The 24,875-nt window shown below is 45.9% G+C and overlaps 1 protein-coding gene across 4 annotated transcripts in view; it reads left to right on the top strand.

The window, feature by feature from the left end:
• DPP6 (dipeptidyl peptidase like 6) overlaps window positions 1-24,875 on the top strand; it is a 1,147,427-nt gene that overhangs the window by 895,044 nt on the left and 227,508 nt on the right. For all 4 annotated transcript variants that reach the window (XM_050785804.1, XM_050785807.1, XM_050785803.1 and 1 more), the window contains exon 7: window positions 20,873-20,954. In XM_050785804.1, coding sequence (XP_050641761.1) covers window positions 20,873-20,954 — 82 coding nt within the window. The remainder of the gene's footprint in view (window positions 1-20,872; window positions 20,955-24,875) is intronic.

Genomic DNA, 24,875 nt, shown 5'->3' with positions numbered 1-24,875 from the left:
TGTGTTTCTTTAGAATTGTAGTTGACTTTTTAAAGCCACATTCTGTATCTGTGGAAATAGGACACTGAGCCATCGCTTCCTTCCACCTGGAATTGCTCTCTAAGTTTATAGACTGTGATCCAGAGGAGTGTTCTGTTTATTTAGGAAGTAGATATCTAGGTGGAGAAAGTACAGTGCCCAGTGCCAGCCTAATAGCATCATGCCAGGGAATGACTTAGGCCCTGCAGCCACACAAACCTGAACTTGAGCCCATTCTGCTGTTGACTTCTGGCTGTGTGACCTCGAGAGCTGTCCTACTTCCATAGGTCTTAGGATCCACATAAAAAGATCATCATAATAGTGCCCACTTTGGCCTGGTGTGGTGGCTCACACCTGTAATCCCAGCACTTTGGGAGGCCGAGGCAGGTGGATCACCTGAGGTCAGGAGTTCGGGACCAGGCTGGCCTGTTGCAAAACTCGTTTCTACTAAAAATACAAAATTAGCTGGGCATGGTGGCAGGCACCTGTAATCCTAGCTACTCAGGAGGCTGAGGCAGGAGAATCACTTGAACCCAGGAGGCGGAGGTTGCAGTGAGCCGATATTGTACCATTGCATTCCAGCCTGGGAGATAGAGCAAGACTCCATCTCAAAAACCAAAACAAAACAAAACAAAATAGTGCCCACCTCATAGGCTTGTTAGAAGAATTAAATGGAATGACTGGGTGTGGTAGCTCACGCCTGTAATCCCAGCACTTTGGGAGGCCAAGTCGGATGGATCACTTGAAGTAAGGAGTTCGAGACCAGCCTGGCCAACATGGTGAAACCCCGTCTCTACTAAAAATACGAAAATTACCTGAGCATGGTGAGGCTGAGGCACAAGAATCGCTTAAACCTGGGAGGCGGAGGTTGCAGTGAACTGAGATTGTGCCACTGCACTCCAGCTTGGGTGGCAGAGCGAGACCCCATCTCAAAAAAAGAATTAAGTGGAATGATATATGCAAAACACCCAGCAAAGAATTTTGCATGTAGTGAGTTATTAGTTAGTATTGTAGTATGTACCCAATATATATTTGTAGTCGTATAATTAAATATTATCAGACTTTAGTTTCTAGCCATCTTGAAAAGGAATAATATAACCCTACAATCAAACAATTCTCTTTAATAATTTTTCTAAGCTGAGGCTTGTTTCATGACACTCAGGTAATTATAATGTCTTTGTAATTTTAATTTCCCTCTTAAAAGAGGTATCTATGGCCTCAACTGTCTATAATTCTCAATACTCAATAATTTTTTTTAATTTCATCTCATTCTGACCTTCTGCAATTAACTTTTCAGCATTCTTGTTTTGCCTCCAATGGAAGCAGAAAAGATACTGTGTGAGCAAATACTTATTGAAATATTATCTAGAGCAATGAAAGCATGGTTGCTATCCTTAAGAAATTGAAATATTGTTGCAAAGGAAAGATACAGACTTATATAATAAAATGTTATAAAGTCCTTTAAATGAGTAATTTCTTTTCTTTTCTTTTCTTTTTTTTTTTTTTTTTTTTTTTTTTTTTTTTTGAGACAGAATCTAGCTCTGTTGCCTAGGCTGAAGTGCAGTGATGGGATCTCGGCTCACTGCAACTGCCACCCGCCAGGTTCAAGCAATTCTCCTACCTCAGCCTCCTGAGTAGCTGGGACTACAGGCGCGTGCCACCACTCCTGATTAATTTTTTGTATTTTCAGTAGAGACGGGGTTTCACTGTGTTAGCTAGCATGATCTCGATCTCCTGACCTCGTGATCCACCCGCCTCGGCCTCCCAAAGTGCTGGGATTACAGGCGTGAAGCGAGGATGTTTAACACTGCACACCAAAGAAGGAGGAGAGGGTTGAAGGCGTCACCGTCATAAACAATCTCAAGAAGGAAGTTTGACTTGAACTGAGCCTCATAGTAGAGTTTTTGTTTGTTTGTTTGTTTACTTTTTAATAGATGAAGACAGGAGGGAGATACTCCAGGCAGGGTAAAACATGAAATGAACTTGACCTTTGCATGAGCCAACACTTCCTAGAATTAATGAGGTGCCCGACCAGGCTGCTGCTGGAGTGTTCACATGGGACTCAGCGTGGGCAGGCATAGGGTTAGGTAGGTTTTAGGAGGTACCTAGAGTGCAGACAACTGAAACACTCAGTGTTTAAAACCCAGTGGTATTGGTCTTTACAATAAGAACATAGCAACCTTTCTGAGCAGAAGAGGAATGTGATGAAAACAGTAGGCTCAAATTAGTTTTGTGCTTATGTACAGCACACACTGAAGAAAAAGGAAGATCAGAATTGTGGATTCAATCAGCAGCCAGGTTGGAACGGTGTAGAAACCTGGCTACACAATGTAGAAACCACACTAATGGTGATTATGAGTAGCTGGCGTTCTATTGGAAAAGGAAGACAGATTTCAAGTGTTTATATTCCATGTCCTTCTAATTAAATCTGTGGCAGCCTGGGCTCCTTGTGAGTTGAGCCTGGTGCCATCCTGAGAGGTCTCTCTACCATGAGCAGTCTGTAGGTAGCGAGTTCAGGAGGGCAGCCGTGAGAATTCTCAGCACCCGTGTTGGTTAGCGCATTCCTTTCCAGCCCTTTCTTCCTGTGTGCGAGTCTCCAGGGCCCAGCTGCTGCACACACGGAGACAGGCTTTGCCTCTGCAGAGCAAGTTACCTTCACGGCTGCCAGAAGCTGCAGGACTAGGATTGTGTATGTAAACTGGGGAAGCACCAGTGTGAAGCAAAAATGCAGGAGAGATCTTCTTAAAATGGCTTTTTTTTTTTTTTTTTTTTTTTTTTTTAAGATACAGAGTCTTGCTCTGTTACCAGGTTGGAGTGCAGTGGCGCAATCTCGGCTCACTGCAACCTCCACCTCCCAAGTTCAAGCAATTCTCCTACCGCAGCCTCCTAAGTAGCTGTGACTACAGGTGCACACCGTCATGCCTGGCTAATTTCTTTTGCATTTAATAGATACGAGGTTTCACTGTGTTGCCCAGGGTAGTCTTGAACTCCTGAGCTCAGGCAATCCACCCGCCTTGGCCTCCCAATAAAATGGCATTTTATGTGTCTCTACCATGGTATTGAAGAGGGGAGAATTCCACTGTTACTTGGTTTTATGGATTTTCAGAACTGTGAACAACTCATACATCTGCCTGTAAGACTTGGTCTCAGCCATTTCTCCCTCCCCTTTCTCCCTTCCCCTCCTGTCCTCCTTCCATCCCTCCTTCCTGCTGAAATCCAGACTTCTAGTAACCATCACAAAAAAAAATGGACTTTAGAGTCAAGGAGATCTGGGCATAAATCCCCAGTCTTCCTTTCTACCTCTGTAGTCATGGAAAAGTTACTTTGCTCCTCTGGGCACACTTACTCCATCCATATATTAATTGCCTAATGCATGGGGTTTATGGTGAAGTTTCTATGAAACACTGTATGATGAGGTCGTATCTCTAAGGGCCTGCTTTGGTTCATAGAAAATACTGAGGGCTCTATTCATGGTGGGCACCAAGACCTTCCATAATATAGCCAAATCTAATTAGCCACCCTTTGTCAAATTTCCCTAAATTTGGGACAGAAAATAAATCTCATACTCACTGTTAACTCTGGCCAATTGACAGTGTCTTCCTGGAGCTCTAAATTTAAAAACAGACTAAAACCATGCCCAGGCTCTTTAGGAAACAATGCCATAATCAGTGAGTTTTGCCTCTGAGGTTTGTATTCTCCCATCCGGCCTTGTAAGAATGAATCACATCACACAGTGCGTCCAGTCATTGCTCCCAAACACGGAATGTGTTTCTGGTTGTCCACACCTCTATTGACTTCATTCTACTCCCCACCACACATGCCCCTTCCCACACATGCGCACTACAGAAATGTCCTGGTCATTGTGCCTCTTGTACTCAATTCCTTCTGACCCTTCAAGCCACAGCTCCAAAACCTCCTCCTCTAAAAAATCTCTGAATGCCGAGAGTCAGAACTGCTTCTCATTTCACACTAGAATTTATTGTTGTGTTAAATGGCTACTTCCATTGTTGTAGATAGAATTTTTCTAAAGGGGATGTTTAGGAATGCTTTCGATATCCATGTATTACTTGACTTCTTTCTCTCCATCGTTCTAAGATGTCAGAGAGAGGAGTTGGGTGGGAAGGGTGTGGACTCTGCCTGTAATACCAGTGGCTGTTGCGCAGGGTGACACTGTGACTTTGAATGGCAAAAGTGGAGAAAGAGGCTGCACCAACAGGTCATATGCTCTTTCTGGGTGCAGGTCTCAGATAACAAGCCGAAGGTCGTCAGTGGCTGGAATACCATTGGCCACCTGCAAAGGGAGTCATTGCAGCTACTCTTTTCAGTGGACTCATTTACCTCCCTCAGAGACTTTCTTAGCAAGTCTAAAAGATTTTCAAACAAACAAGTCTCTTTGAAAATGAGGTGAAAATCCACAGGAGTCATCATTTGGTCAGGCTCCTTGTTCATCTTAAACTCTACACCCATGTCTCTGGTTCGTGATACGGGGGGACCCCATACATGTTGGTTGATCATTAGAGGAAATGAATTAAGGAACTAAGCCATATTGAGGAGCAAGAATGTGTATGCTGGGGCCCCACCCCAAATGGGTTATACTAGAACCTCTGAGGAGGGAACCTCAGGATGGCTTTGAAGGCTCCTTGGGTGATTTTGGTGTCCAGCTGGGGTCATCTGGCCTGCTCACCCCTTCAGTTGCTGCCCTTGATAAGTGACACCCAGGATTGTCATGGGAGCTGAGAAATAACACTTCTGTCTCTGAATATGCCAGCAAAGTTTCCCCTCAGGCATTAATCTCCTTGTCCACTCAAGAAACTTGGAGAAATAAGGGTCGATCTCAGATTAACTGTGTTCTTGGGGATTTACTTAATGATATTCAGTAGAGGGGTTAGAGTATCAAAGTTTGCAGCATGGAGGAGATGTGGCAGAGCCGGCTCTTCCGGGGTCTATCCACGTCAAGGGGCACCGGATGTTGGTTGTTATTCTGTTCCTGAGCCTGGCCAACTTCACGTTTGCCCTGGGCTCCCTCTAGTGAGGTCCAGTCTTACATCCTCCTTAACTGTGGATGTTTGCCCTGGGGGGAGTCTGTGCTTCAGACAGACACGCCAGATGTTACAAGTCACTGCATCTAAAATGGAAGGTGTTTTGTTTATTTATTTATTTTTAAATTTTGGCTGTTGATCACTTTCTTGTGCTGAAGAATCGACACGCGTGTTGAACCAGCCATTAATCTCCTGGGAGAGAGCTGTTGACATCCTGGAGGGTGACACTCTTCCTGTTTATGGATGTTAAAGAGAAAGGCCCGTGTCTCCCTGGGAGGCCAAACCTGGTTCATGTGTGTGCTGTGCTGTGTGTTCCTTCTCCCCACACAATCACTGAGCCCAGCCAGGTGCAGTGGCTCACGCCTGTAATCCCAGCACTTTGGGAGGCCGAGGCAGGCAGATCACCTGAGGGCAGGAGTTCGAGACCAGCCTGACCAACATAGTGAAACCCCATCTCTACTAAAAGTTTGAAAAAAAAAAAAAATTAGCCGGGCATGGTGGTGAGTACCTATAATCCCAGCTACTTGGGAGGTAGAGGCAGGAGAATTGCTTGAACTCTTGAACCTGCGAGGCAGAGGTTGCAATGTGTCAAGATCGTGCCATTGCACTCTAGCCCGGGCAACAAGAGCAGAACCATCTAAAAAAATAAATAAATAAAAAATAAATGACTGAGCCCCTTGCAAATGCCAGGCCTGATGCGAAGCATAGGGATGGATAGGGAAAGGCCCCACCTGTCCCTTGCTGTCTGGTTTATTTTGTTTTGTTTCTACATCACCTCCTCTCTCCCCTGTGCTCCTGCAGAGGGTTGAACACAAATCCCCCTACCGTGTCTGCACTGGGGACATTGGCCTACGTCAAACATCTAGGGCAGCCTCAGCCAGGAAAGGGCATCACTCAAAGAGAGGGAGCAGGTCAGTCTGGATGGTGGTGGGAAGAGCACACACCAACACCAACTGTGTGTATATGATAAGTTTATTGGGGTACAATTTACTTCTAATAAAAATCACCCTTTGGGCCGGGCGTGGTGGCTCACACCTGTAATCCCAGCACTTTCAGAAGCTAAGGCGGGCAGATCACAAGGTCAAGAGATCAACACCATCCTGGCCAACGTGGTGAAACCTCATCTCTTCTAAAAATACAAAAATTAGCTGGGCGTGGTGGGACACGCCTGTAGTCCCAGCCATTTGGGAGGCTGAGGCAGGAGGATTGTTTGAACCCAGGAGGCGGAGGTTGCAGTGAGCCAAGATCACGCCACTGCACTCCAGCCTGGCAGCAGAGGGAGACTCCATCTCAAAAAAAAAAAAAAGAAAAGAAAAGAAAAGAAAAAGAAAAAAGAAAACAAATTTTTTTGAAGGCATCATTTAGTAACTTTTGACAAATAGGTGCAATGACATAAGTGCCCCACAAACAAGACTCAGGGAGGTTGCACCTGCCCAGAGCATCCTCCGTACCCTCCACCCAGGCGAGCACTGCCATGCCATCTGTCCCACACTTTTGCCTTTCCTGGAATGTCATGTTGAGGGAGTTGTAGAGTGTGTTACCTTCTACAGCTGGCCTCCTTAGCATAATTGCCTTTGAGATTCACCCGTGTTGTGGCAGGTGTCTGCATTCATTTGTTTTTCCTTGCTGAGGAGTGGTCTGTTGCATGGATATCATAATGTGTTTCTTCATTCAACATTTCATTGATATTTGAGTGTTTCCAGTTCGGGGCTAGTATGAATAAAAGTGCTGTGCGCATTTGCACACAGATGTTCATCCGACGTGTTTTCCTTTCTCTTGGGTGAATACCTAGAAGTAGAATTCCCAGATCATAAGTAAATGCACCTTTAATTAGATTCAAAACTGCCCAGCTGTCTTCCAAAGTGGCTGCACCATTAAGAACTCTGCCTTTTTCTTAACTCACTACCCCAGGACTGACTTTTTTGACCCTCTGCCCTCTACCCGGTCACTGTGCATGGCAGGTGGAATCCACCATGCCCGGGGGTGGCTCCGACTGCCGCTGTGGGGAGGGGCATTGGTGCTCACTGCACATAGATCTGCACCCTCCATGCCAGACTGCGCCGGCCTTTCTCTACCTGGCACCTGGGGCCTCTGGGTGACGGTGTCCGACCTGCAGGATCAGCAGCCTAACTGTGCCATCTCTCATCCCTCCAAATGATCTCTCTGTGGCACTTTGTAAATGACACATCAGCAGTGAAGACAAATAGGGAATAAGAGGCAGGAGATGAGACAGACACTCCCTGATGGAGCGGATTCCACGTGGCCCTGGGCACTCACCTCAGGAGTGGTTGAGAAAGCCCAGTTCCTGCTTGCTCCATGAAGTCCTCACTCCTTGGACAGAGTTTGGAGAGAAGGAGTTTTTTTTTCAATAACTGCCCCTCTTGGTAGTCCTCCTAAGGAAGAACAAAAGAAATAAAACAGATTCAAAACTGTTGGCCTGCGCAGCCATTCATGCCTATAATCCCAGCATTTGGAGGGGTCAAGGTGGGAGGATCTCTTGAACCCAGGAGTTCGAGACTATCCTGGGCAACATAGCAAGCCCCCCATCTCTACAAAAATACAAATTAAAAAATTAGTCAGAAATGGTGGCACGTGCCTGTGATCCCAGCAACTTGGGATGCTGAAGTGGGAGAATCATGTGAGCCCACCAGGAGGTCAAAGTTGCAGTGAGCTCTGATTGTACCATTGCACTCCAGCCTGGGCAACAAAGGAAGGAAGGAAGGAAGGAAGGAAGGAGGGAAGGAAGGAAGGGAGGGAGGGAGGGAGGGAGGGAGGGAGGGAGGGAGGGAGGGGAAAGAAAAAGAAAAGAAAAAAAGAAAAAAAACACAAAAAACTGTGCGTATCCCAGTAGCTTGCTTCTGGGCTGGGTCTGTCTGTTGCCTAAAGGCTTTGAAAAAGAGCACAGAGCCATCTGCACTTGGACATCCTGGTGACGTGGCCTAACTTCTGACATTTGGGTCCTACAAAAGAAGATAAGCCGTGGTGTGTCCTTACTGAGAAGGCCTTAATTCCCAAGTGAGGGCTGGCAAACCCAACAGCACAGCACTCAGAGGAGAAGACACAGTTGTTTATTGAGTCGAGCTCTCTGACTTCCCAGGACCCTCAGCTCAGCCATAGCACAGTGTTATCAGGATATCAGACGCCCAAGGGCAGTGCTGACATGCAGCCTGCCACTGTGGCCACAGCACTTGGGTTAAAAAGAAACCACACAAAATTCATGTTTCTGCTGGTCCAGACTAGAAATTAATTCAACCCTGGCCTGTAGCAGCTGTCTTTTCTACATCCAACTGGATGCATGAAGGCAGTCCTACCTGGTAGGGGGAGGTTGGAAGGATGAGAACTGTCTACAATTAACCTTTTCATTAGCACAGAAAATTTAGACAACCAAGGTCCCAGTTTCTCATGTGAAGGTCAGTTTCTTACATCTCTGCATACATCCTAACTGATTCACCACACCATTGCCCGAAGGTACATTTCTATTGGTTTTTCGAAATGCTAAGAGGCGCTCTCAGGCAGTATTAATGTATGCACTTATGACTTCATGGGTGCCAGTACTGCACTAGGTTCCAGTCTAGTACTAGGTTCTAGTACTGCACTAGGTACTAGCACTGTACTAGGTACTAGCACTGCACTAGGTACTAGCACTGCACTAGGTACTGTGGATTTGAGGGGTCGGGGAGAAGGAAACCATTCTGATTGTCAAGGAATTTCCTATATGGTTACAGAAACCACATTCATTAGAGAATGAATAAATTCCCTTTGTGCTCCTATTAAACTATATAAGAACTGTACAATGCAATGTCCTGGGGTTGCATGAGTATAGTTTTAAATCAACTATATCTGCAGCCTGTGAAAAATCTATTCCCCTTTTTCCTAGTTGCAGTTCACTCCCCAGTTTCTCTGCACCCTACCGCGATGAGACCTCCCCTTCCATAGGCTAAACTAAACCCCAAGCAGTGTTGGCTGTGAATGATATGAGCACCACGCCGGAGCTAGGGTCAACTGAGTCAGGAGAAGAATCCTTTGCAGTGCTGCAGGGCCCTAATTGTGTCAGGTCTTTTGCCCAAATTAGCATGGCTGAGGATCGGCTGCTGCTTCTAACACAGTCTAGAAGGACTGAGCCCTGTCTCCAAATTGCTTTGGCAACATTACTCATTCTCAGCACGACTCTGGTTTCCGCCGTCCCAGTTTACAGATGGGCAGCCTAAAGGGAAAGGATGAGATGGCTAAACTGAAAGTCACAAAGGAAATCCCGGGCCAACCTCACCCCCCCGCACCGAGGCTTCCTCCAGCTGCGGTCTGCACCCCCACAGCCCCAGCATGCTGGTCGGTTCTCTCCAAGAATTGGAAACCTTTTCCCAGAGCACCCTCATAGAAAGCCGTACTCCGAATAACAAGATGGTTTCAGGCCTTTTTCTAATCATAAGCCCCCAGATTAGATAAGATCAACATGAAAGTCTCAGATATGCCTTAGGAATTTAAAGGAAGGACAGAAAAGGTTGAAATCTGTAGTGCGTGGAAGAGGAGATGGCATGATCAGGATAATGTCCTGAGAATTAGTAGTAGAATCTTACAATGAAAAAGAGAGCTCCTCCACAGGCTCCCAACACATCAGCTGGTGATTATGCCCGGCACCAGGATGCCGGAGCAAGGCAGAGCCACTGGAACGCATCCTCGCCTGCGCCCTGCTCTGCTTATTAGACGTGGCATCTAAATCACTTTTGCTCCAAAGGCATTTTTTTCCCTATACTGTTCATTCTTATTGTGCTTTCTAATTCATTACTTTTTTTTCTCCTACCTGAGCTGTTGGAGATTTAGTGTTGACTGGCTTCTCTGTGTTTTTCTTTAGTCTAATTCATTATCACTAAGTCTGTGTTTTTGTGTGTGTGTGATCAATATACACAGATTGGTTTAAAATAATTCTGTGGAGAGCCTCATTAGTGTCCTCGGATAATAGACGCAGCTCTCTGGGAGAAGGGAGAGTTCATCAGGGACCACGCTGACAGAGCCCACGGCGCACCTCCCTGCATGTGTGTTGAACATGCTAGAACATGCATGTGTATGTTGTTAGGTCCTCAGGCTGCATGAAGCTGCTGCGCGTGCAGCCTGTCCCTTCTGTGTCCCCGCTGTTCGTACTGAGCGCTGTGAGAACCCGCTGCGTCAGAGTGCAGCTCACTGAGACCCAGACGCAGCTTGGTTCTCAGTCTTCTGCATGTTTTTCACACCACTTATGTTTACTGAAACTACATCTTGAGTTGAGTGTTTGAGCAATTTGTTCTCGAGGCCAATGAGGGCAAACTCCCTGAGTCAGAAACTCCCTGAGTCAGAGCTGATGCCAGTGAACTGGTTGAGAAAGTGGAAAACATGGGAAAGAGGCTGAAAGAACGCTCTGAGTTGGAAGAGAGGAGGGAGCACCTGTTAGAACTGGCTTCGTTCATGTCTATTCATTCTTTAAAGGGCTTCTCTTTGTCCTTCATAAACTCCAGTGTTCCCCTGTCTCACAGGCTGGGGTCTCACTGCTCTTGCCACAGGCCAAAAAGAAATAGCAGATTTCCTCTTGGCAACTTTTTTTGTTCTGTAATGGGATTTTACTGAAAGGCAGGAGGAAAAAGCCCTTGAGGTGACCAAAAGCTTGTTTTTAATGCATATGATGTAAGGTGAAAGCTTTAAGAAGGTAAACAGAGCTTGGCATGGTGGCACAAGACTGAAGTCCCAGCAGCTTGGGAGGCCAAGGTAGGAGGATGGCTTGAGACCAGGAGGTTGAGGCTGCAGAGAGCTATGACTGTGCCAGTCTACTCCAGCGACATAGTGAGACCTTGTCTCTCAAAATAGATAGGCAGATTGATAGATTGACTGATAGATAAATGATAGATAGATGAGTGATAGATAGGTAGATGGATAGATGACAGACATATAGCTAGATAGATAATAGATAGATCAATCCATGGATGATAGATAAATAGGTAGATAGATAAATGATAGATAGATAGAGATAATAGATCAATCCATTAATGGATAGATGATAGATAATAGACTGATTGATTGATAGATGATAGATAGACTGATTGGCTGAGATATGATTGATAGATAGAAAATAAACCTTTTTTTTTAGTTTATTCACAAAGTGGCACAAGCATCATCTCATTCCATTTTAGAACATTTCACCCCCACCCCCAAATTATGCTTTAGTGTTTAACAACCCCCCGCCAAAACTCACCTCTGTTTCCCTCTCATGTCTTCATTTTGCAGAGTTTGTTGAGCACTGGTCTTGATATTAGGTTTACGGTGACAGAGAAGACACAAGCTCCCTTTTATTACAAAGATTCCATTTCCATGTGACTGTATTTACTACTGTCAGTCCTCCATATCCAAGGGTTCTGCATCTGCGGATTCAAGCAACCTCCCTTGGATCAAATACTTGAAGAAAAGAAATGGATGGTTGCATCTGTACTGAATTTGTACAGACTTTTTTCCTTGTCATTATTCCCTAAATGATACAGTATCACAGCTATTTATATTCGCACTTATATTGAATTAGGGATTATAAGTAGTCTAGAGGTGATTTAAAGAATACTGGAGGATGTGCTTACTTTATATGCAAACACCACACATTTTATATCAAGGACTTGAATATCTGTGGATTTTGGTATCTGCAGAGGTGTCCCAGAACCAATCTTCACAGATACCAAGGGATGACTGTGCTCTTATTTGTGATCATATATGTTAAAAGTGTCCCTCTGAATTAGAGAGGGAAGCTGTCACTAATATTTTAGAACAGGCCACCCTGATCAGTCTTTAGTGAGTGGAGCATCCCTGCTTGAAAACATCTATATGCAAATCTTTTTTTTTGTTTTCCAGGCTGGAGCGCAGTGGCACGATCTCTGCTCACTGCAACCTCCCCCTCCCAGGTTCAAGCGATTCTCCTGCCTCAGCCTCCTGAGTAGTTGGGATTACAGGTGCCCACACCCAGCTAATTTTTGTATTTTTAGTAGAGACGGGGTTCCACCATGTTGGTCAGGCTGGTCTCAAACTCCTGACCCTTCTGATCCTCCTGCCTTGGCCTCCCAAAGTGCTGGGATTACAGGCATGAGGCACCGTGCCTGGCCCAAGTGTTTCATTAGGAAAGGAACTTCAGATACACCACAGAGTGTGTGGAGAAATTTTAAAATTACTAATGGGGTATGTGCTCAAACATTGGCCCCTAAGGAAGCATTTATGCCCATGAGGATTCCTGCCCTCAAAAATTTAACTGTGTCATTTAGATACACACAAAAAATGGTACTATGAATATTTCAGTGCTGCATGAGTTTAAGGTATTACTGACCCTAGCCATTCAGTGATTGGAGATTACACTAGACCTACTTATTAATCCACCCATCCATTAATTAATTATTCAATTAATATTTATTGAGCATCTACCATGTGTCAGGTTCCCTTTTAGAACTGCAAGTGTATCATACATTTTTATATTACCCACCATGCTAAGTGCATAGGAAGACTCAGAAAACACGTAGGATTAGACACTGAGAATGCTATGTTTTGGTGCCTTTGGTCATAAAATGTTAGGATCCAGAAAAGCAATTGTTAGCTTTGCCCCTTAACTCCCAAATGCTGTTGTTGTTCAGAAGCTTTTCAGTCCCTCAAAATCATTTAGGAAGATAAATGAGTAAACTTTGCAGCACTAATTTACTCTTCAAATTTCAACATGATTTATGCCCTGTTTTGTTTATTGCTCAAATAAGCAAAATCGGAATGGATTGTGTGATTATTTTAAAATATAGTTAAGTCCAGATCACTTTATTCTTCCTGCATCATTTCTTTAATCCATCTCTACCCAGGAGATGATCCATCACCGAGCCTGCCAGGAGTTCGTTAAAATAAATGAATAAATAAGAAGAAAGAAAGAAAAATGAAGGAGGGCCACTAAGTAGCCCCCAAATAAATCACTGTACACCTTCCTGCATTCTCTTTCTCTCTGCCTGTCTTCCTCTCTCTCACACACACCTCTAAGAATTTCAGAAGAATCCAGGACATGCTGGAAAATCATTTGATGCGGGGAATTGGGGCTTAAGCCGAGTGTGCTGCCGTGGCCTCCATGTGCGAGGTGGGGCCAGGCACTTCTGCAGGAAGCTGGCTGGGGCCCGAATCCCGTGGGGTGGACAGGGCAGCAGGTCAGGTCAGCTCCCCAGTGTTTGCCTCTGCCTTGCCCTCTGAGGGTCTCCACTTTGTCCCTTCAGGCAGTTGGAGATATTTCCCCCTTTGATTAAATGTTCACACAGATGCTGGTCAGTTACCTGGCCCTGAGCAAGTCGCTTTGGGCCTTGGTGGAACCGGGAAATGAAGGGACATTCGCTTCCTATGGCTGCGGTGAGAAATCGCCACAAACTTCGTGGCTTAAAACAACAGAAATTGCCCCTCGCAGTTCTGGAGGCCAGAGACGTGGACACAGTTGAAATGACAGTGACAGAGAAGGGTGTGGAAGAGAGGAGCGGGGCGGCAGTCATGCCCAGGACACTGACTTTTAAAGGGTGGTCAGAGAAGATCCCACAGGAGACGAGGACCAGAGAGGGAGGTGAGGGGAGAGCTGGGACAACGGGCGGTCCTGAACATCGAGACAGAGAAGCAGCGGCGGAACCGTGGGCAGGGAGAGACCACTCAGGCCCAGGACGGGGAGGCCACGGTCTTTGGCACCTCGATGGACACAGAAGATCTTAAGAGAAGCAATTTTAGTTTCGAAATGGATGGAAGCCATATTGCAGTGGGATAGGGACAGGGGAGGTCAGAAAGTGGCCCTCGGATTTGGACCAGTCACTGGGTTGGACCAAGACCGGTAGGGGTTGGACTGATGATGGGTGGAGAGGCTGCGTGGGAGGAGGTGCTTATGGGTGGGTGGAGAGGCTGCGTGGGAGGAGGTGCTCAGAGGTGGGTGGAGTGGCTGTGGGGAGAGGGCTGCGTGGGGAGGAGGTGCTCATGGGTGGGTGGAGAGGCTGCGTGGGAGGAGGTGCTCAGAGGTGGGTGGAGAGGCTGTGGGGGGAGGTGCTCAGAGGTGGGTGGAGAGGCTGTGGGGGGGGAGGTGCTTCAGAGGTGGGTGGAGAGGCTGTGGGGGTGGGGAGGTGCTCATGGGTGGGTGGAGAGGCTGCGGGGGGAGGGTGCTCAGAGGTGGGTGGAGAGGCTGGGGGGGAGGAGGTGCTCATGGGTGGGTGGGGAGGCTGCGTGGGAGGAGTGCTCAGAGGTGGGTGGAGAGGCTGTGGGGGGAGGTGGAGGTGGGTGGAGAGGCTGCATGGGGGGGGAGGTGCTCATGGGTGGGTGGAGAGGCTGCATGGGGGGGGAGGTGCTCATGGGTGGGTGGAGAGGCTGCGGGGGGAGGTGCTCATGGGTGGGTGGAGAGGCTGCATGGGGGGGGAGGTGCTCATGGGTGGGTGGAGAGGCTGTGGGGGGAGGTGCTCATGGGTGGGTGGAGAGGCTGTGGGGGGAGGTGCTCATGGGTGGGTGGAGAGGCTGCATGGGGGGGGGAGGTGCTCATGGGTGGGTGGAGAGGCTGTGGGGGGAGGTGCTCATGGTGGGTGGAGAGGCTGTGGGGGGGGAGGTGCTCATGGGTGGGTGGAGAGGCTGCAGGGGGGGAGGTGCTCATGGGTGGGTGGAGAGGCTGCAGGGGGGGAGGTGCTCATGGGTGGGTGGAGAGGCTGCGCGGGGGGGAGGTGCTCATGGGTGGGTGGAGAGGCTGTGGGGGGGGAGGTGCTCATGGGTGGGTGGAGAGGCTGCATGGGGGGGGAGGTGCTCATGGGTGGGTGAGAGGCTGGGGGGGAGGTGCTCATGGGTGGGTGGAGAGGCTGCATGGGGGGGGAGGTGCTCATGGGTGGGTGGAGAGGCTGTGGGGGGAGGTGCTCATGGGTGGGTGGAGAGGCTGCAGGGGGGGAGGTGCTCATGGGTGGGTGGAGAGGCTGCAGGGGGGGAGGTGCTCATGGTGGGTGGAGAGGCTGCATGGGGGGGAGGTGCTCATGGGTGGGTGGAGAGGCTGCAGGGGGGGAGGTGCTCATGGGTGGGTGGAGAGGCTGCGGGGGGGAGGTGCTCATGGGTGGGTGGAGAGGCTGCCTGGGAGGAGGTGCTCATGGGTGGGTGGAGAGGCTGCGGGGGGTGGGGAGGCTGCGTGGGAGGAGGTGCTCATAGCTGGGTGGAGAGGCTGCCTGGGAGGAGGTGCTCAGAGGTGGGTGGAGAAACTGCCTGGGAGGAGGTCCTGGTTGTCTGCATTTCCTTTGGGAGAACAGCTTTAGGGAAAGGAAGGAGACTGGTGGAGCAAAATCCCAGAGGCTGAAGCAGCGTAAAAGTCTATCCTCCGTGGAGAAACTTGCAGGAGCCAAAAGCACAGATTCTCAGTGAAAAACACCAACCTGAAAGGCTGTACTTTGTATGATTCCGGCTATGTGACGTTCAGGAAAAGGCAGACTTACGGGGGCCGTAAGCAGAGCTGTGCTTGCCAGGGTTTGGTAGGGGGAGAAGGATGAATAGGCAGAGCACACAGAGGTGCAGAGACCCAAAAGATGTCTGTTTGATCAGGTGCAAGACAGATGGATTTGTCACAACCCAGAGAACACACAGGCAAAGGGTGAACCCTAATGTCAACTATGGGACTTAGTTAAAAATGACGTTTCAATATTGGTTTACCAACTGTACCAAATGCACCACACTCATGCAAGATGTTTGTAATTTGGAAAACTGAGGGCAGGGGAAGAAGAAGGATATGGGAGTTCTCTGTAGTTCTGTTCAGTTTTTCTCTAAACGTGAAACTGCTCTTAAAAAAATTAAGCTTATTAATTAGAAAATAGTAATAAATAATAAAAGTTTACCAGGAAGGTAAATGGAAAGGAAAGTATTTGATAGTTCTAGGCTGGAACAAAAAAGGAGGTACAGGAGGAAGTGCTGGCCGAGACGGGAAGGGGATGCCTGGTCACTGGAGACTGAGAGGAGGGAGGAGCAACAGGTACTTCAGTGTGTTCAGGAGGAAGCACGTCTTTCTGCAGGGAAACAGGGAATCTGGGCCAAGCTGGAGCCTCCCAGACGCAAAGGCTGAGAGTGAGGCTGATGGAGAGGGAAGCCCTGTAGGCAAAAGGGAGAGGGAGTGGGAGTGGGTGTGGGAGGGAGAGCCTTCAGTGCCCCTCTGTGTGCCCCACACCTCCTTGTCCCTTTAGAGTAAGGAGGCAGTAGGTACAAGAGGGATGTGAGGAGAGCAGGAAAGATTGGAATTGGCATTGAGGACAGACGTGTCTCACACCTCTGGGTGGTTGTAATGATGGGAATGGTTAGTGGCCAGCTGAGGTTGGAGACATTGCATTTGTCATTCTCAAAGGTCGAGGTGTTGATGTGGAGGAGGTAGATTCAGCATAAAACCCAAGTTGGGCATTTGCTAGTCTGGGCAGAGAAGGAGTTGTGTGAGGAAAGCAATTCAGTAGGGGATCGGAGCAGAGGATGAACGACCACCAAGTGGCTCATCAAAAAGGGAATTCCCACAGTGGAGAAGAAGTTGGAAAAATCACTCTCAAATCCTCTTTTAACTTGAAAGGAAAAGTATCTGATACCCTGCAGGAAATCGAATTCCAATGCAAAAATGTAAGTTCCTTTCATAGGAACAGATGTGGAGAATATGATTGAGGATTGAGACCCTAAACCCGGTCTCCCACCTGACACAGGGATTGAGCCCATTTGTTTTTTGCTACAGAGTTCCATGGAGTAAATTTGTCCCAATATCTGACATATTACTGGGCCTTTAAAAGAAATTACCCATAGTTGTTGTAATAACATTTTATCAATAATCAACCATCGATCCTTTCTAATTAAGTGAAGGGTTAAGGGAACACACATATACATCTACACATTCACATATATGTGTTGTGTGTATTATATTGCATGGTCAAATTATTTACCAGTTTATCAATGAATAAACCAGCATTTATGGAATATCTGCTAGGAAGTTCTGTGCTACCTATTTTCACATACAACAGATTATTGATTCCAACCCTATGAGGCAAACATGATTATTCTCATTTTATACAGGGAAACAAACTTGGATCCAGTTACTCTCTTGCCCCAAGCCCTTTGCTCCTAGTGGCAGGATTCAGAATTAAATTTAGAGCTTCTTGGAATTCTTTCCATGACTTCACAGCTTCCTGCCCATGAGGGGCATCCTGGTGTTTTTGAAGACAGATTGCCGCAACTCACTTCTGGTATCTTGGAGTCGTTTGTTTAACTTATAGAGACTGAGAAAGATGGAGAGGTTGAGAGAGTCACTAGCTAGCAAAAAGAAAATAATTACCTCTTTGGACTATGCTAGAGTTTATAAATTAATAGCCATTGTTTCTCTTGAATTTCACGACCATTCTGTAGGAGGAGGGTAGCTATTGTCCCCATAGGAGAAAATAAGACACAGAGAGTTGCTGAAGGCCGTGGGATCCATACATCGTAAGGTTGGGACTAGGGTGCAAACCTTTTGATTCCTAGGGTGGTTCTGTGGAAACTCCTGTAAAGTGTTGGTGGTGAGGGAAGGGAAATGCATCTTAGCTTATGGAAGAAGTAAAGGACTCCTTGAGCACAGGTGAGCACAGGTAATAAAATGGGAATTAGTGAATCACATGGCGTATTGGCCCTAGTGTTCATGCAGTCTTGCAAGGCACTCCATATTATTTCCAGTTAGCATTTAAGGGAATTTACATCTGTCATATCAAAGAAAAGTTAATCTCCTGCTGTTTCTGAATATCTTAGACACCTACTGGAAATCACAATCTAACAAACTGAATTTCAATATTAAGTAAGGCAATGGAGTTTAAGTCTTTCTGATCCCCCACTCTGTCCTCTGTGCTTAGAAAATTCCAAATAAACACAGGTAAAGTGAATTTGTTAGGCTTGTCTCTAAACTTGCAAAAGGATCTTTGCTGAGAGCCACCTCTAGAACCTACCTTTATTTACTAATTTATTTGTTTGTTCATAGGCACATATTGAGGGCCTGTGCTATGCTACGTATGGAATTTTTTTTTTCAGTTATTAAAATCAAGATCACAGTATGTTGGAAGGGAAATTATCTGACTTTTCATTTCTATTTAGGACAATTTTTATAGCCAATGAGATATAAGCTATGAAATTCTTTTTTTAAAGCTTTTTATTTTGAATAATTGTAGACATAGAAAGGTTGCAAAAATAGTGCAAAAACAATCCTGTATTTCTCATGTCACCCCTCCTAGCAATAGCATATTTTATAACTTTAGTATAATGATCAAGAATAGGAAATCAACATGGGTGCCATATTGTTAACTCATCGACAGGCCTTATTTGAATTCTACCAATTTTTCTACCAGTGTCTTTTCTCTGTCCCAGGACCCCACGCTGCCTTGAGATGTTCTTTCTTCTTAGCACCCTCCAGTCTGTAACATTTCCTCAGTTTCTTCTTGTCTTTCACGACCTTGCACTTTTGAGGAGGTCTGGTCAGTTATGTTGGAGTGTCCCTCAGTTTGGGTTTTTCCCAGTGTTTTCTCATGATTGGAGTAAGGTTCTGCATTTTGGGTGAAAAAAAAAAAAATCACATAAATGATTATTTGTCCTTCCCAGTGCATTGTATCCAAGGGGGCTTCGATGATGTTGGCCTTGGTCACTTGCTTAAGTGGCTGTCTGCCAGGTTTCCACTGTAAATTTGATGATTTGATTTATTTATTTATATCAGTAAAGACTCATGGGTATTTATTTTATTCTATGGGTTAATCCAGTACTATCACTCATTTTTTTTATGTTGATCAAACTGTTCACCAGGGTTCAAGAGGAACTAACCTATGCTTATGAGAATACTTTGAAACATCAAAACATACAAATGTTGGTGGGGCGCAGTGGCTCACGCCTGTAATTCTAGCACTTTGGGAGGCCAACGAGGACGGATTGCCTGAGGTCAGGAGTTTCCAGCCTGGCCAACATGGTGAAACCCTGTTTCTACTGAAAATACAAAAATTAGCCAGGCGTTGTGGCAGGTGCCTGTAATCCCAGCTACTCGGGAGGCTGAGGCAGGAGAATCACTTGAACCTGGGAGGCAGAAGTTGCAGTGAGCCAAGGTCCTGCCACTGCACTCCAGACTGAGCGTTAGAGCAAGACTCCTTCTCAAAACAAAACAAAGCAAAACAAAACCATGCAAATGTTAGAAACTCATCTATTAACAGAACCTGCAATATTAGGACTTGCTTGCATCTTCTGATCGCTGGGTAGCTGCCTTCCTAGCTGGTTTCTAAGCTGCAATGTCTTCTCTGAATTGGCATCGCTGCTCTACCCTCAGGCTTCCTGGCTTCTCCAAACCCAGACACTTCATTTAAAACTACCTGGGGCATTCTGGACTCTCTAGCCTCCCCCATCTCTCTTTAATCTAAATGTATTCCTTGTTTTTCCTGGTAGTTTTATTCAGCCGTTGCTTTTTGTATTTTCTATTGATTCCAGTCCACCATGTCCTTAGCCCTTCACCTTCCTTCCCTTCCTGCCTCATCTCCTTTGTTCATGCAACCCCTAAAATGCAGCATCCTCCCTTTCCAAAGGCCATTCAACCATTTCCCTCTACAGATGAGTGGGTGCATTCCCAGCTATGTCTTCTGCATAAGAAAATATATATATATATATATATATATATATATATATATATATATATATATATAAAATTTTTTTTTTTGAGACAGAGTTTTGCTCTGTTGCCCAGGCTACAGTGCAGTGGCACAGTCTCTGCTCACTGCAAGCTCTGCCTCCCGGGTTCACGCCATTCTCCTCCTGCCTCAGCCTCCCGAGTAACTGGGACTACAGGCACCCACCACCATGCCTGGCTAATTTTTTGTATTTGTAGTAGAGACTGGGTTTCACCATGTTAGCCAGGATGGTCTCGATCTCCTGACCTTGTGATCCACCTGCCTTGGTCTCCCAAAGTGCTGGGATTACAGGCATGAGCCACTGTGCCCGGCCCCACATAAGAAATATTATAGCTAAGTGATGGGGTGCTTACCTGACAGAGCCCAGCAGACTCAGCAGAACACAGATACCATTCTTCACGTGAAGGGGTGTCATCCAAAAGAAACACGAAAATGAATCTTTTCTGCATGTTGGAGACAACAGTAGCTACAAAATATACTGAAATATTTAATACTTATAAAAGTGTTAGCTCTTTTCATTTTTGCCACCATGACCTTTATTCACTATAACCTTTAAGTACTTAGGCAGGTTTTTGTTGTGGTGGTATTGGTATTTAATCAGTACATTAAGGATAAAAAATGTAAGTGAGGTTTGAAAGGAAATACATCTTTCAATTTATCCCCTTCCTCCCTCTCTCTCTCGGCTTGTATCTGTCAACACAAACCAACACAAAACCTGATGCCACCAGGTTTGTAAGGTCATAACGACCTGCGTGATACCTAGAAAAAATTACCTTCTAGGAGAACCAAAGATGGAGACACAAATTGTGGAGACAGATCACTGCATGGCTCTGCATTTTAATTTTTAACTCTGACTGTTCTGGAGAGTTAAGAAGTTGATCCAGAGACCTCACTGCATGTTCTCTCTTAATGAGTATTTACTATTTGGGTTAAGCAATGATAGACCTATTTGAGCTTCATATAAATTATATATATCTGAAGAAACCTAATAGAGACTAAATGAGACATATTACTTAGTAACACAAGAGACAAGCTCTTGAAATGGATAGCATGGAAGGAGAAAGGAGTTAAGTTATAGGTAGGGGATAAAATTGCAGCAGCTTAAATTCTTGGTTCCCAACATTTTGCTTTGTTTTTGTTTGTTTGTTCCATTTTCAGGGATCCTCAAAGTCTGGACCCACCAGAAGTCAGCAATGCAAAACTTCAGTATGCAGGATGGGGCCCTAAAGGCCAACAGCTGGTAAGCCAATCAAGTTCGGTAACTGTATTTGGGTTTTGAGGAAGTTTCCATTTTCTAAGCTGAATGGGTCTCACTGTACTCAGCCTGTATATGGTGTTGTGTGTGTGTATGTGTGTGTGTGTGTGTAAATTAAAATCTGGACAAATACACCAGGGTGTCTGGATATGTAAAAGGGTCATTTCATTTTAGATAGCAAATTCTCCTAAAATTGGAACAGCGTGTGCTTGGTTCCTACATCTGACATGGTTGAAGTGGTGCCTAACTGTAGCTGTGTCTGTGGACTCCAGATGAATCGTGAGCTCAAAGAGATCAACTTCATTAAAAGGACTGCAAATGAGAATGATCCAAATGGTTTTGTCATCAAAAGATGCTCTGGGAACTCAGACTTCTTTCTGTGGAGGGTTTTTTGTTGTTGTTGTTTGTTTTTTTGAGACAGAGTTTCGCTCTTATTGCCCAGGCCAGGGTGCAATGGTGCGATCTCATCTCACTGCAACCTCCACATCCTGTGTTCAAGCGATTCTCCTGCCTCAGCCTCCCCGGTAGCTGGGATTACAGGCGTGCGCCACCACACCCGACTAATTTTTGTATTTTTAGTAGAGACAGGGTTTCACTATGTTGGCCAGGCTGGTCTCGAACTCCTAACCTCAGGCGATCCACTCACCTCGGCCTCCCAAAGTGCTGGCATTACAGGCATGAGCTACCGCACCTGGCCTCTGTGGAAGGGTTTTTAAGCTGTAGGTTTGCTGGCCCTGATGGAGCCAGGCCAATCCCATCAACATGCAAAATCCCCCATGGCCATTGCAGCCCTCTCAGTTTCTATCAGCTGTCTTCATGGATTCCTTCTCAAATTGGCAAAACTGCCGGGTTTCTGTGAACGGGAAGGACAGTGCAGAGAAAACGGCCCTGAACACTATTTCTAAGATGAGGGCTCCCACCCTGGTTCTCACTGTCGAGCTGGCCTTGCACGGCACCTCCAGCTGTCAGGCTGCAGGCAGCAGCCCAGCCATGTAGTAAAGGATGTGGATAATATGATCCCTCAGGTTTTCCACCTCTAGCCTTGCGTTTGACTAAAACTGGATTATATTTGTCCATTCTGTGCAGCATTTTTTAAGAGACCGTATTGCCACGTGCAGAAAGTCCCTCGGGTTTGAAGGTCAGATGACATGGTTGCCGTTTTCAAGTCACCATTTTCTTCTGCCTCTTTAAGCTGATTACCTAAGCCTGCATTTGTAAAGCTCCTTTTTCCTAAAATAGCACAAAAAATGATCGTATCTAAGAGCTCACGTAGAATTGTATTGGATAGGCTGTCATCTATCTTACAAATGAAAATAGTCTTATTTCTCCCCATAGTACAATCGCATTTTCTTGGTTATGTACTAATTCCACTGCCTTGAATTGGTTTGAAAAAAAACAAGAGCATAGAGGCCGTGAAACTATTAATATTTTAGCTATTATGATCATGTCTCTAATGCTAAAACTGATTACAGAGGTTTTGAAAAGCATATGTAACTGATCAAAATCACAGGGTGACAGGAGGAAGTGAGGAAGTTGAGAGCTGCCCTTGACCAAGGAACACCAACCCATCAGTTCAATCACAACAAAGAGATAAAATTTGTCTTTTCTCAAAGGCATTAACTCTTAAAAAGGGAAAAAATGTAATTTGATAGGAGATTGTAGAAGTCTTAAGTTTTCAGGACTGACGTGCAACTGAATCTCTAATAGTTGACCTTAAAACCCTCTGAAAGTCTGTGATTGAAGAGATTTCCAGTATCCCTCAAATCATCTGTCAAAGTGGCCATTACACCTCCGTAGAGAGCTCTCCCTGCCTGCTGTGGGTCCATTACAAGCCAGTACCCACAGCTCTGCACCTGGCCTCATCACACCACTGTAGGGAGAAGGATAGGAATGTGTAACGTTACTGAGTGATCATTGTCCAGCCTTTTTATAGTAGTCAGGAGAAGACCATCATAACGTGACCACATGTCAAGGTCTCTTTCCACCATACCTGCGGCCTCACTCCTTGTCACCCAGTGGCTGTAACTCAGTGTGTGGACTCCTGCCTCATTGTCTGCACATGCAAATAAACCGGGTCCCTTAGTAGAGTTGGTACTTGTCGTCCTGCCTCTGGGAACAGCTTGTAACATAAAGGAAATCTAACCCTCAACTGTAAAAGGAGTTGCTGTGCATGCATATGTGTGTGTGTGTGTGTGTGTGTGTGTGTGTGTGTGCATGCAGACACTTTAGAATTAAGTCTATAATTGTCCTCTTGAATAACTGACCTTCATTCATGTCCTGCTCCCTTGGAGATGAGAAGGGGAAAATGATTATAGAAGTTATCATGTTTAACCTCTTACAGAATAAGTAGCAACAAAACAAAGTAAATGACAACTTCTCAGAGAAGGCTTCCTGACACCTCCCCAAACATACACACACACAGACACACACACACAGTGGTAGGTAGCCATCCTGGGGCTTCAGGTATCACCGTGCAATCTCCCAGCACACACGATCTCTTGTTGCTTGTAAACATATCTCTGTCCTTGGTTAGGTGGTGATATGGTTTGGCTCTGTGTCCCCCCACCAGATCTCACCTTGAATTATGATAATCCCCATGTGTCAAGGGTGGGACCAGATGGAGATAATTGAATCATGGGGGCAGTTTCCCCATGCTGTTCTAGTGATAGTGAGTTCTCACGAGATCTGACGGTTTCCCCCTTCGCTCGACACTCATTCTGTCTCCTGCTGCCCTGTGAAGAGGTGCCTCTGCCATGATTGTAAGTCTCCTGCGGCCTCCCCAGCAATGCAGAACTGTGAGTCAATTAAACCTCTTTCTTGTATAAATTGCCCAGTCTCAAATATTTCTTTATAGCAGCATGAGAACGGACTAATACAGGTACCCTGAGTCCACACAGTGAGCCTGTTTCATCTTCGTATTCTAACACACCCAGCACAATGCCTGGTGCCCAGTACACGTTTATTGAGGTAAAAGATGAAAGCACAAACAGATCGATTAATTCATTAGTTAATGTATTTTTGTGGTTTCAAACCACTGCAGCATGAAGAATTGGATGGTGGCAAATAGCCAGCATCTATGAATAGGACACTACTAGAGGTGACAGAGATTTGACTTCCTTTCTGCTTCAAAGAAATGAATGTTCAGGTAAGTAATAACTGTTAATACTTGAGTTTAGTACCAAAGGTGCTATATGCTTGTGGAACGTTTGAGTTTTTAAATCCATTCGACCTTTAAGAGCGTTATGATACATGCATGTACTGAGCTTAAGAGGCAATATAGCTCGTTGTTGAGTGAGTGCCCTATGTGCTGGAGCAGGGGCCGCCGCCTTCTGCAGAAGGTCAGATAGCACATGTTTCAGTCTTTGCGGACAGATGGTTTCTAGCACAATGACTCAGCTCCCTTACTGCAGCATGGAAGCAGCTGCAGACAGTATAGACAAGACGGGCTTGGCTGTGTTCCAATAAAGCTATACTTCCCAACACAGGTGATTTGGCCTATGGGTTATGGTTTGCTGACCCCTGTTTTAGGGGATCATGTGCTCTCTTGGTTGTTCTCATGAGGAAAGCCTGATGCCAGAGCCACCACCTCATGACAGGTACTCCCCACACCTGCTCCGTCTGCACAGAAAATTCACAACTCAAGAGCAGGCCTTGCAAGCCCTAACCTATTAAGTGATGCCAAGCAACACACCCCTCATTGCCATTTTATTTTAAAAAGTAAATATTGCTCCCTAAAGTCAACCTACTCTAATTATAATGAGTCAGATTGAAGTGAGTAATTCTCCTTTGGGAGCAGAGAACACAGCTGCGGTTGAAGTTTGCAATGAGCTGTGGGAACATGTAGCCTCCTTTTGCTGAGTGATTTCAGGGCTGCCTTTGGGTCTGGAGCCCCCTTATCACAGGAGA

This window comes from Macaca thibetana, chromosome 3 (assembly GCF_024542745.1).
Source record: "Macaca thibetana thibetana isolate TM-01 chromosome 3, ASM2454274v1, whole genome shotgun sequence".
In the NCBI taxonomy this organism is placed as follows: Eukaryota; Metazoa; Chordata; class Mammalia; order Primates; family Cercopithecidae; genus Macaca; species Macaca thibetana.
This window is presented reverse-complemented; position numbering and strand designations above follow the sequence as displayed.